The 13,402-nt window shown below is 39.5% G+C and overlaps 1 protein-coding gene and 1 long non-coding RNA gene across 2 annotated transcripts in view; one reads left to right on the top strand and one right to left on the bottom strand.

Moving 5' to 3' along the window:
* Nucleotides 1-13,402, bottom strand: part of LOC148125807 (uncharacterized) — an 81,402-nt gene that overhangs the window by 53,156 nt on the left and 14,844 nt on the right. The window lies entirely within an intron of this gene.
* Nucleotides 1,628-13,114, top strand: DUSP5 (dual specificity phosphatase 5). Its single transcript, XM_026704749.2, has 4 exons — nucleotides 1,628-2,344; nucleotides 6,270-6,412; nucleotides 6,808-7,027; nucleotides 10,454-13,114. Exons 1-4 carry the CDS (start codon nucleotides 1,924-1,926, stop codon nucleotides 10,873-10,875), a joined length of 1,206 nt encoding a protein of 401 aa, XP_026560534.1. The 5' UTR covers nucleotides 1,628-1,923; the 3' UTR covers nucleotides 10,876-13,114.

The raw sequence follows: 13,402 nt of genomic DNA, 5'->3' as shown, positions 1-13,402 counted from the left end.
TAAAAAAGTCCTTTCTATTTTTACTTCTCAATTCAGACATTTGTTGGAAATGAACCACATTACAAACTAAAATGAAACTCCTAGCATAAATGAGTCACACTGCAAAGGAAAATGTGATTGCTTCAGTTCTTTATTTTTGCAATATGTTACCAAAACCCACGTATTGCCACAGATGTAGTTTTCTATGTCTTGTTCCTTACAGCATTAAGGGACAGGTTCCCAGGAGGGCATATCCTATTGGCCTGCTGTGGCCCCTCTATCATCCCAGTCCCCTTATCTCCCTCCCGCCCTCAGCCTGCACTGCTACTGCCAATATTCACACAAACTCTTACCAAGGTAGTCCCTTGCTTTTTCCCATACCCCCAGACTAGAATAAGCAGATTTCCATTAATAGTCATCAAAATACAGCTTTGTTTCACTCTGGGCGCACAGACCACCCAAAATTAACAGTTCTGTATACTGGAAAGAGTTTGTGAACAGAATATTCTGCATAATGCCACCCAGTATCCTCAAAACTAGGTGCCTGGGAACCATCAAACTCTGGAAAGTCATAGGTTTCTCACCAGATGGAACTATTTACAAGATATTTAAATATTTTTGTAGATGCATATTCCTTGCATCTACAAAAGGAGGGTAGGATGAGAGTAAAACTGGTGAGGCTAAGGTGGAAAGCAAAACTGTGAAACTTAGTCATATCTGGCCTGCCCTTGATGGCAATTGTTTGGATGTTTCTTGCCCACTGGCATAATGCTGAAAGGGCATAGCAGCAGAGCTAGAGACCAAAACCAACAATGTCTGGTACACCTGCAGAATGTGAAAATGGGGTTCTATGAGGTATAGGGGAAGTACTGTGGGATAGGCAATATGGAGAACTCCTCTATGATAGAATTACTTTATGCCAACACAAGAAGAGTTGGAGTATATTGATCATAAGCAGGTTACTCATCAAAGCAAAAAAAAAATTGAGACTATGTTGGATTTGTTCACGTGAACAGAGAGCTTTGGATAAGCACAGGTTTTTTTTTTTTGTCAGACAGCACCTTATTCTATATACTGATAAGATATTTTTGAAGATGTTGTCTGTAACCTCCTGCTAAAGCAGAACTTTAAAAATGTAAGTCAAGAGAGGCATCCTCTATGTATTTTATAGGTATTCTACAGAAAGAAATTCAACAGAGAATGAACTTCTGACTGCTGTGGCAATATAAAATTAGTAGCTTGCATGGAGGTACTGAAGAGGCCGATCCTTGTAGCTTTAGCAAGTCAGCCCTGTTTTTTGACCGCAAAAAACAAACAAACCCTGGTGTCACCTCCACCTCCACCTTCTGCTACTTCTCTTTCTTCCGTCACCATCACACGTCCTTTCCTTCATTAGTAAGTCGACGGAAATCAGTGAGTGAGTGTAAGGAGGGTTTTCTGATGACTGGAGAATTTTTAAAACATTCTTCAACTTCCTTTGCTCGAAGAAGTCTGAGTAACGCTTTCCTGAGCATCGCCTCAGCTCGGCCTTCCCTCTTCCTGGGGGAGGGGGGGGGAAGGGGAGGAGGGAATCTCCTCTACTCTCGGCTGGGCGGCGCTGAGCCGAAGAGGCGTCCCTGCAACAGAACATTCCTATGACGTCGCTCGCCTTATAGGGACAGAGCCGCGCGGCTCCGGCGTTCATTCAGATAAATTGCCTCTTCTCCGGAGCGGAATCCCCTGCTTGAATTCTGGGAGGGAGATGCGAAGGCAGGGAAGGAGCCACAGAGCAGCAGGGTCGAGGCCGGGAGCGGCTTTAAAGGAAGCGGGCTTGGCTGTCTCTCGGGTGTCGTTGTTTCAACTAATCACCCGCCGAGGAAGCTGAAGCGCCTAAGGGGCGACCCTTTGCGAGGCTACTTCTGAGAGGGAAAGGAAAGGAGCCAGAGGCGGAAAGAGCAAGCCAAGATGAAGGTAACGGCTCTGGATTCTCGTCGACTCAAGCAACTGCTGCGGAAGGATCCCGCCCTGTGCCTCGTCCTGGACTGCAGACCGTACCTCTCCTATTCGGCCTCTTGCCTCCGAGGGTCTCTCAACGTCAACCTCAACTCAGTGGTCATCCGCCGCTCCCACGGGCGGCCCGTGCCTTTACACTTCGTGGTGCCCGACGAAACGGCCCGGGGGCGGCTTCTGCTCCCGCCGGCTGCTTGCTCGGAAGAAAGAGAAGACAGGGACGCCGCGCCGCCTCGAACCTGGACGGCCGTGGTAGTCCTGGATCAAAACACCAGGCACTGGCGGAAGCTCAAGAAAGAGAGCACGGCGCAGATCGTGCTGAACACGCTGTCTGCAAGCCTGCCGGAGGCTGGAGCCCGCGTCTGCTTCCTCAAAGGTGAGGCCGTCGAGGAGAAAGAAGCGCTGCGGGGTCGAGGCGGGGCCGGGGAGAGATGGTAATGGGGAGACGGGATCGGCCCAGTAGCTCCTGGGAAGCGTTGCTGCAGGGAATTTGGAAAGGCGAATCTTGCTAAACCAGATCCCCAAGAGAGGCTCCGTCTGGATGTCGCCGGTACCCCGGCAGATTTAAATGAGCGGATGCCAGAGGCCGGCGGCGCTGCTAACCATGAGCAGCCGCGGCCGCCTTGTTCTTCCCGATACTTGTCCAGATGCAAGGCCGCGTAGGTTTCGCGGAACAAGGGAGAACCGGCACGGTCGCGTAAACGGCACGTGTCTAATGCAATCTACTGTATGCTAAACGAGAAAGGAGGAGAAAAGAAGCATTTTTCGCAATTCCGTTCCACAATTGAAAGGGATTGATCAGTAGGTTTTCCTTTCAACAGATCCTCTTCTCCTGACTTTGCTGTAACTTTTTTCCTAACGAGCGAGGACAAAAAGTCCATTGGAAATCTTATTCGTCATAAATGCATGCAAAGAAAAAAGCAAAGGAAGGAGGGGCAGAATCAAAATCAATACATCTCCTGCGCTCTTGTGTACATATTTAGGTGACTAAGGAATCAAAACTCACCTAGATCTGTCTGATCTTTTAGTCCAGCAAGAGAAAATGTGTGTGTGTGTGTGTGTGTGTGTGTGTGTGTGTGTGTGTATAGAGAGAGAGAGAGAGAAATAGAGAGAGAGAGACATTAATGACTTCACCATCCCCACATGCCAGATTTAAAAAACCATCCTGTCTTTTATTCTTGAGTTTATTTAAATATGCACTTGGCTGATACATAAGTAGTATGGTGGTTTCATGAAAGTATTAATAGAGATGGAAAGCAATCAGAAATATCAGAAAGCGTCTGCTTTTAAGTTAAAGGAATGCAGAATGTAGAAGTCAGCACTGCCTCCTGTGGGGCAGATCCTTATTTGTGTATTCCAAGGTACTCAAACATGTTTGTATGTAACAAAAATGGTCTATTTCAGATAGCAGAAGCATAGTACTTTTATTAGGAACATGTCTTTGTTGATCCTGTTAGAGGCATAATGTTTAATAATATTTTAATAATATTTAATAATATTTTGTCATCTTTTTTCTCTCAATGATATCAAACTAGTGCAGGAAAATCTCTACACAGTATGCTAATTCAAATGCTGGCATAAAGAATTTTATTTTTAAGAAGACTCATGTCATATAAAAGATTTTGAAATCTGATTCCTTTGATGGGTGGAAACAAATGAGAGGATATTGTAATTCAGGAATATTTCATCACATACTTAACAAAGCACATTTTTAATATGCTACGTACTAAAACACATTACACTTTGGTTCTGATCTGCTTATTAACTGCTTTGTAGTTTGGTCTTTTAAATGGCAGTCTCTGTCTTCCCATTTCCAAATCAAAAAGTAATTCTTGGAAGCTTTATCTCCTATATTCTTAGCATTCTATTTGAAACAGCAAAGTGATCTTAGGAAATGAATGTAAATATTACTCCGTGCTAAAAGGTTTTCCTGTTTTAAGCTCATTTGAGCGTGAGATACCCTGGTAGGAAATTATCAGGGTGATTTTTAGGCTGAATGCTATCCATATTGAATATCCTGAAATAGCATGCTTATTATTCCTATAGATTCGCATGTTATCTTCTGGAAACTGGCTATACTGGTAAATTATGTTTGAGTCACAACTTGATGCTGTTCTTATGTTTTTAGTTCAGACTGAATGTTCACAATGAACTAATTGAAGAACCTTGAGGCTTATCCCAAGGGTTTTGTCTGTTTGTGATGTAGGAGAGGATTCATTGTTGCGTGGAATCAATTTTCTAAGTGGGCCTAGACTCTGTCAGGGATGAGTCAGAAAGCTTGTCAGCTAACGGCAACCACAAATGCAATCCTGCTCTTCAGAGAATATTTTTACTGCTGAGTGACACAATCCTTTCAACGGCCCCCCATCAATATTTTTGAAAGCTTTCAGCATGTGTTATGTCACTTTTTCTGATGCACCACTCACAATAGGACCTTTTTTTGAAATGGTTTGCTCGTTGATTTTAAAGTTTTAATTGAATTTAGCGCTGAGTTTAAGTGAACAGTCACAAAAATCTTTAAAATTTACTCCTTGATTACTTCATTGGCAAGACTACTTCCTTACATAGATAAATCATAAATATTTCATTGTGGAAAAAAATTTTATTGAAAGAGTTTAAAATTAAACTATGATTTCTTCCCCTGTTGGAAGAAATTATTTGCTATATAAGAGAGCGGGTTTTTGCCACTTTCCTGTCCCTAGAATTTTGATCTTTAACAGTGAAAAGTAAGAATCTCTTTTTTGCAAGACAGAGCAACGCAGTATTTAGTGGAAATCATAGCATCAGAACGCAGTCATCAGAGGAGGGCAGGCAGAGAAAGAGCTAGAGAACAGGATGGAAAGATGACTCATATTAAGAATAGTTGGCTAATCTCCTGATCCCCTGGTGCTTCTGGTTACAGCTGATCTGTTGAGTTCTCTGATCTATCCAAGGAAAATGAGATAGCATGGGTTTCTTTTTTATCCCTGAAACTAGGGATAGAAACATAATTGTAACACTTAAATGAACTCTAATCCTCACCTCCCAACCTCTATACAGATAGTCCTTGACTTACAGCAGTTCGTTCAGTAACCATTTGAAATTACAATGATACTGAAAAAGTGCTTATGACCATTTTTCACACTTATGACCATTACAGCATCCCCATGGTCATGCAATTTTTATACGGATGCTTGATAAGTGACTCACATTAATAATGGTTGCAGTGTCCCAGGGTCATGTGATCACCTTTGCAACCTTCTGACAATCAAAGTCGATGGGGAAATCAGATTCACTTAACCACTGTGTTTCTAACTTAACAACCGCAGTGACTCACTTAACAACTGTGTCAAAAAAAGTTATACAATGGGGCAAAACTCATTTAACAAATTTCTCACTTAGCAACATAAATTTTGGGTTCAGTTCTGGTTCTAAGTTGAGGACTACCTGTATAAGATGTTTCAGAAGATTAAAAATGAGGGAAATGAATTGAGGGGAGACCATTTGGAGCAAAAGTGAGGAAGGGTTGGCTGCTTACACTGATCATTTGGAGACTCATAGCATCCATTTTGACATAGGGCTAAAAGTATGCAATATCCTTTCGCAACGTTCTGTGCTATAACAATAAACTTATTTCTTTGTCCTTACTAGGTTCTTATGATCATTTTTTTAATTAGATAAGAATTAAAATATGAAAACACAATGTTTTTATACTGCTTGAACTGAATATTGTTTATAAAATCCCCTAAGTCCCCATACCACTTTTCCTTGACTTTTCCTTAACTTTCTGTTTTCTCTATATTTTCTTAAATTCCTATTGGAAATGTTTCATTATGTACCAACTCAAGGGATTTGGAGGGATTGAAGTTGTAAGATAATAACTCTAAGTGTGTTTCCTTAAGCAATGTGCCCCAATTTAAAGTGGGATAGTCAAGACATTTTGATTTCTACTAGCAAAATGGTGTGACCTCCAGCCCCCTTTATTTTTTAATTTGTCAAGAGGCAAAGGAATGGGAGTGTTTAATCAACGCACAGTGGCCTTTCAATTTTCATTTTCTCAAATTAATAAAAGCATAAAAATGTCTGAAGGAAATATTTTGAAATGTCACATTTTATTTGCAGTTTTTCTCTTTAATTTTGTAGCTCTAAATATAGGTTCTTGTTCTTTTGCTTTCTTTTCTCTATTTTTCTTTGTAATGGAAACTATTAATGCAGTAGGAAAAAGGAAACAGGTTTAGCGGGGGAAAGATGATCCAGTACAGTTACAGGCCACCCCCTAGCTTTTTTTTTAATATATATCTTTGTACTTGTAATTTTTCTAGGAGGTTATGAAACGTTTTACTCACAATATCCAGAGTTCTGCATAGATGCAAAACCTCTGTCCCAAGAGAAGATTGAAACTGAGAAAAACATCAACGGCTTGCATGAGAAGCAATGCATCCACCAGAAGCCAGCATATGATCAGGTATGTTTAGAAGAAGATACGATTAATCTATTCATACCCAGGTTCCTTGGGGAATCTTTCTGGCATTTTCCACCGTTTACTCATTTATTCAGATTGGTAACATGACAAAAGGAGTCAATTCAAGGAAGAAATTGAAACAACAGCTATTCCTACCTATCTGCAACAACCGTATTGAACTGACTCTTGTAGTAGAACGAGGGTAAAGATTTTTAGAAGCTGAAGTGCCAAAGCAGCAACAGGAGGTTTAATAACCTCTGTTAGGATTTCCACCTATTGCAAACTCTTTCAACCTCAATACCACAGTTGTTCATCACAGGAACATCTATTATCTTGAGTTTATTGAATAAAAACCATCCAGAAAATCTATAATGATTTATTCCTCTTTTATTTTCCAGGGTGGTCCAGTGGAAATCCTGCCTTTCCTATACCTTGGCAGTGCCTATCATGCTTCCAAGTGCGAGTTCCTTGCCAACTTAAACATCACTGCACTCTTGAATGTTTCCAGAAAGAGTTCTGAACCCTTTATTAACCAATTCTGCTATAAGTGGATTCCAGTGGAGGACAGTCACACAGCAGACATCAGCTCACACTTCCAGGAAGCCATAGAATTTATCGGTAGGTGAATTTTCTCTCTTTCTCGTACAAATGAAAAATAAGAACTCTTGAATCATGAAAGGAAACCTTCCTTCACTAGTGTCAGGCTTCAGACTCTTCTTCCCCTTCCAGGAGCATTTCAGAGGTTTATGAATTTTTGTTTTTATAGGGTTCCGTGGTCACAAACAGCTATTAATTGCTATGGTAGTTTTTATAGTTTTTACAACCATAATGCTGACTATAATAATACCTACTTCCATGGAAATCTGTATGGTCATTTGTACTTTGCTTACCTCGCCTGCCACTTTTAGTTTTGGCTTGGGTCTTTTGTGATGGTTTCTTTGACTAGAATATTTTTAATTATTTGTAGTTATTATTCATGTTCATTATTATTCATTTTGATATGTGCCATGTGATAGATGAAAAAAGATAACATGCAAATATTTTAAATAAATATTTCCACAGAAATATTTAACTCGATTCATACTAGCAAAGGCAGTCTAATGGTATAGTAGATTTACTACAGGCACTTTGGGAATTTTGAAAAAAAAAGTATATAGACAAGTAGTCTATAAGCCATCCCTCCTTTTCCTGTGAATGCAAACCCCTCACACTTCCCATCCCCAGCCTCATGTTTCCACAATGTAGGGCTAAGCATTCTAATTGTACTGCTGGGTGGGAAGTGTGAAAGAAGTTCTCTTTTAAGTGTTGAGTAGGACGGTATGAGACTGAAAAGAAATGAGTTGGCACATACAGAAGATACAGTTAATGCCTGTTTACTGGGATACTTTGAGCTTTTGTGTATTCTCTGTGTGACGACCCAGGGTGGGATACAAAACAAACACAGTCAAGGAAACAAGTGAAGCCCCTTTTATTCCTTCAGTTTGCTTCCAAGCTCCGAATATCTTTGACGAAAGACCAAAAATACTCCCACACAGTTACACGAAGAAGGAAAAAAGCAACACAAACCAGGCAAGATAAGGGCTGGAGGATGTTCACAGATAACACACACTGGGAAGAACGCCAAACTCAGAGAGGAACTATAAACAAGAGATATTTACACGATTTGTTTCTAGCGTTTGCCAGTATGTAGGTCCAAACTCTTATTCAGTTGTTACACCTGCAGCCCATGAAAAGGATCAAGGCCCTCTCCTCCCGAGGAGACCATGCCTCTCCCTTATCCTCTCATCCCTGCATGCCCTAGGATGGATAGGGGATGGGCCTGGTCCTCCTCTGACTGCTCAGCCTGCCTCTGCCCTTCCCCAGCCTCCTCCACAACCTCTGGAGCCACACTTCCACTCCCCATTGGCTGTTCTGCCTCTCCCTCAGTGTCAGTCTCAACCAGGGGCATGACACTCTGGAACTCTTTGAGTAAGTTCTTGTCAAACTCATTTCTACGGAAGACTTAATATTTTTCAAATACTTTTAGCTGGCTTATACATTTTATATACATATACAGTACAGAGAAAAAATAAATAAATGATAGGGTCAAATAGCTAGACATCTGATAGATCTGTGCAAAGCTTAGGTAACCAACCATATATGTAAATATCTTGTGGAAGCTGTGAAGAGACAGATATAGTCCATTAGAGGTAAAAAACTGGCATGTTAACATATAGTTAACATTTTGATGACAGTTTTCTATTAATTAAAGAATTGCAATGGAAATTCTAGTATAAAATTATGGTTAAGTCCTATGCTATTTGGAAAAATTCACCAGTCCCTAAATAGGATAGCTTAGGCTTTAGCAGGTTCATTAGATAGGCAGGATTGCCTAATTTGTTTATCCATGGATTATAGAGCTCAGTTCAGTTATTTACATAAATTGTTTTAAAAGGGTAAATTATTTGGATATGATTCTTGAAACATACTGTTTCTGGCTTTTTGAAGAAAAAAATCTAATTCATATCCAACTAAGAAGCCACCCATTCAAATCTTTCTCTTACTATTAACTTATTAGGTAGCATTAAGCAACGTCTCTTGGTCTCTGCCTTCACCCTTATCCTTCAGTGAGAGAGAGTATCCTAACTAATAAAATTTATTAACTTACTATCTTTATATTCCACTTTGAGTTTGAGATGTTCTCCCCATTTTCCCTCAACAGCAGCTTTGTGAAATGTGGTGGCTCAAGGTCACCAATGATTTTCAAAGATGAATATTGATTTAAACCTAAATTTTTGCAAGAACTGATTTCTGAGATTCTAAGCACTTTACATATCAATGCCTATTCAATACTATGTAGTAAATAAAGTGTTGGTTCCTTGCTTTAAAATAAAATGATTTCTGTGGATGCTTCAGGAAGCTTTGTAATAACACTTAGGGAGTATGTGATTCTGGGTGGAGTATAGTATGGACTGCAAATCTAACAAGTTTCACAATAGGATAAAACTTGGAAATTCATTTCCTAGTCCAGATAAAGCAGTTCAGTACTATTTATAAATCCTTGCATTTTACACAAGGAGCTTATTTTCAGCATTTTCTTTTTAATCTTATAACAATAATTGAATTGTGTGAGTAACCTTGGGGCCTCCCATTGCGTAAAATGGTAGCTTTGCTTAAGCCATTTATAGTTTGATTTAAGTCCAAGTGCCACTTATCAAGGATTGTAATTAGGGATTTTAGAGTAGTTTATTGTGCAGTTTGTGGTGGAAACCCCAGGAGCCCAGGGTTTGGCATCTTGGGTGCAAAATGCATACTGAACGTCTACCAAAAAGATAGGGGACAAAGGTACTGCTTTCTGTGATCCTAGTAAGCAAGGAAATGCACTCATTTCCATCTGCTTTGAGAGAGTAAATAAAACTTTTTACTGCTACCGTGTGTTTCTTATGAAAAGCATCAAACTGTTTCAGGATTTTTTATAGAACTGTAGAGTCCATTTTATTAAACATCTGCTGCTATAATGTGGCTAGATTTGGCAAGGGTGAAGGGAAAGAGAGAAGTCTTTTTATATACCACACAGTCAGTAAGAGTTGTAATTTTTGTGTAAATGTGGCCAACAAGAATAGGAGAAATTATTTCTTGGTGTTCATTGCATCTGTAAAATACCTGCTGAATGTCCTTCTCTTAGCAATCTGAAATGAGTGTTAAAGTGCTTCGCATCACGGCATTTATTTATGTTTTTTTGTTTGGCTGCCCACCTTAACTAAGGTAATTCTAGGCAGGGAACCAAAAAATTAAAATAAATCCAACAAACAGGAACCAATTTTTAAAAATTAGTCAAGGTCAGATATATGTTGGCTTTGCTGAGATCTGGACCACAACACCAGGAGGAAAAGCCAGATCCTTCAAGGTCTTCTGGAAAGCCAATAGGGCCAAGACCACCCAAAGCTCAAAGGAATATTGCTGGACAAGGCAGGAGCCATAGCATAGCATGCTACCAACAGAGGCATTCACTAATAGTGATTGCAATAGCTTCCATATTTCATCCATTTTATTTCTTCTTTTCAGATTCCACCAGACGGGCAGGGGGCAAGATCCTGGTGCACTGCGAAGCTGGGATTTCTCGCTCTCCCACCATCTGCATGGCTTATCTGATGAAAATGAGAAAATTCCGCCTGGAGGAAGCATTTGACTATATCAAGCAACGGAGGAGTCTGATCTCACCAAACTTCAGTTTCATGGGGCAGCTGTTGCAGTATGAGTCAGAAATTTTATCTTTGGCTCCTAGCCCTCCTGTTGCATCTTGCAAAAGGGATGCGGTGTCTTTCTTCACAGAAGAGCTGGCTCTAAGCAAAAGTTTTCCCTTTCCTACCTCGGTTTTGAATTCAGTACCCCTGCATTCACCTGTCCATCCACTAACGCTGAACTCTATTGCTGCAAATTCCTCATGCTGGGCCCTCTTGGGAACAAGAGACAGTACAGTTCCATGAGGTGAGGTGATGATAACTAGACATTTCATCTATACGCAATACAGAAGCCCTTATTTATTTCATTTTGTTCCAGACACTGGAATGACTGTCTACATCAGAAGGGAAAATATGCTTTTATGTTGAGGTGGAGTGGAGGATGAGTTTGGTGTATTGAAGCTCGGGTCAGCTATGCAATTTGGAGTTATCACATGCTAAATTTAGCAAATTCCAGGTTTTCGGCTCAGATAATCTGAGGACTCCACTTAGAACTTGGAGATATTGTTCCCAGAAGTAAATGCCCCTCATTCTGGATAAGAACTTCAGTTCTGTAGTTCTTGGGTGGGTTACTGCTTTGAAAGAAAAAATCTCTTCAGAGGATAATGTGTGCATATTTATGAGTGTTTTAAATAATGTCTGAAATATTTGTGCATTCACTACTGTATATCCAGACCTTGCTGGATTAGAAAGAACCACATTTTTAAAAAGTTACTCAGACCTGTCTGATTGCTTCTTAGTTCCTGCCTCCTTCCCTCTTTTAATTATAGACATGCGTTGAAGTGTAAGCAATAAACAGCTGTGTCAGGAAAAAAAGCTGTATCAAAAAGCACAATTTACAAAAGAGCAAACCTTGATATTACTTGGTAGTGGCAAAAACTTGAATGCTTGCCTTTTTTTTCTTTCTTTTGTGGGTTCCAAAAATGTCATAATCTGCCATATGCAAGTGAATTAGAAAGCTGGAAAAACAAATGCCTTTCCCTTTGCACCAATCAGCCTCCATTACTTTGTTGGTATACTACAGAGTTCAAGATTAAAATTGGACCCTTACTTGAAAGCCTCTGCTTCATACTGTTATCAGCAGAATGAAGTAAATTGGGGAGATAATTTCTAGTTATTAAAGCTGCAAAACTCATGAGGATTTCATACATTATTCTCCAACCCAGTCCAGTTAGAGCTGAATTTTCATCTGATGTGCTTCTGCTGTTTTAACTATAACCCCTGTTATCATGAGCCAGGATTTCAAGGGGATAACTTGGTGTGTTTTATTCCTTATGCTACAAAATTGCTGTTTTCAAAAGACAGTGCATTGATTTTGTCATAATGCTATATGACTATGTAACACAGTTATAACACAGCTTGTTTGGTTTTCACAACTTGAGCATACCCACCATGTCTTAGCATTATAACAGGGGCTCTATGAGCCATTTGGTAATATGGTAAACCATGGTTTGAAAAATATTATCTTAAAGTTGATATGTTGACTTGGTAATACGGTAAACCATGGTTTGAAAAATATTATCTTAAAGTTGATATGTGAACAGAGCCATTTTCTTTCCTATATTTCATTGTACTATAAGAGACACCCACAACATCATCCTTCAGACATTATTCTTCATATACTACTAGAAAGCCTTAGCAGTTCTAGAAGTGGCAATATAACCTACCTTTCTTTTGATCTATCTTAGCCACCCAATAACAGATTAGCAGGGTGATAGCTACAACTAGCTATTCAAAATACTGTACTGCCAAATTCCAACCTGCCTGAATTAACAAGGGGGGCAATGGGTGGACTTCCTTGTCCTCAAGGCATAGTTGAAGACTGGACTGTCTATAAGGTGTTTACAGATTCATTCTAAGATATTAGAATGGATATCTGGTGACAGAAAGCCCAGTGTTTCACAATGAGGTTTGACATGATTCAGAAGGCTAAACTGCCGCGAAATAATTGCATGTTAGTCACTGGGTCATATGTAAGACATAGCTAGTGGGCTGCTAAAAGAAAAGAAATTGCTGTATGTAATATCTGACAGCTGTACTCTTAAGCTCTTGATTTTTATTGATTGAACTGGCCAATGATGTCAAAGCAAGTTTTGTAACTGAACAGACAATCCCATAGCAAATTGTTACATAAAAAACAGTTTTGGAATTTCTAACTTTGTTCTGTGAAAATGTATTTTTCTTTGTACATTGAAATTTGAATTTATGTGTTTTTAGATTTTTTTTAATCGGTGGGGGGAGAGAAGACGGACAATCTGAAAAACAATAAATCTATCAAAAAAGTGTTTTTCAATTGAATGGCAATCCTTACTGAATGACACGTGGACTGGTGTTCCTTGTGTTGATTTTTTTCATTTCACATTCCTGCCTATGGAATACTTATTTCTTAGCAAATGGGACTAAAACTAAAACAAGCAATCTGTGTGTTCCCTGCAGATGGCTCCATGATCTGCTGTGGCTTTGTCCTGTCAGTATTACTTTTTTCTAAATATGGGAAAAGATAAGAATTGTTTAGTAAACTTGTGAATGTGAATGAAAGCATTTTAAAATAAATATTTTAAAAATGTTTTGTTCCACAGATTGCATGCAGTAGTAGGTATTTTGTGAGGATACTTGAATTAGGTTTTAGAGAACATTTTTTTTCTAAAGGACTGACATGCTGACAAAGAGATGAAACTAACAAAGCAGTAGTGGGATATAAATGCATTTACTCTGAGGGAAAGGAAGTGTATATGCATCAGCCCTCCCAGGTAAAACACGCAGGAAACATGAG

Source organism: Pseudonaja textilis, chromosome 4, assembly GCF_049901715.1.
Source record: "Pseudonaja textilis isolate UNSWEBS1 chromosome 4, rPseTex1.2, whole genome shotgun sequence".
Classification (NCBI taxonomy): domain Eukaryota; kingdom Metazoa; phylum Chordata; class Lepidosauria; order Squamata; family Elapidae; genus Pseudonaja; species Pseudonaja textilis.
Note: the sequence above shows the minus strand (reverse complement) of the source record. Positions and strands in the feature narration are given on the sequence as shown.

Excerpts from the sequence above, each read along its gene's own strand:
- DUSP5 (XM_026704749.2), top strand. The coding sequence starts at position 1,924 with ATGAAGGTAACGGCTCTGGATTCTCGTCGACTCAAGCAACTGCTGCGG. Across the intron at positions 2,345-6,269 it reads CCGCGTCTGCTTCCTCAAAG|GAGGTTATGAAACGTTTTAC; the intron begins GTGAGGCCGTCG and ends TAATTTTTCTAG. Across the intron at positions 6,413-6,807 it reads AGAAGCCAGCATATGATCAG|GGTGGTCCAGTGGAAATCCT; the intron begins GTATGTTTAGAA and ends TTTATTTTCCAG.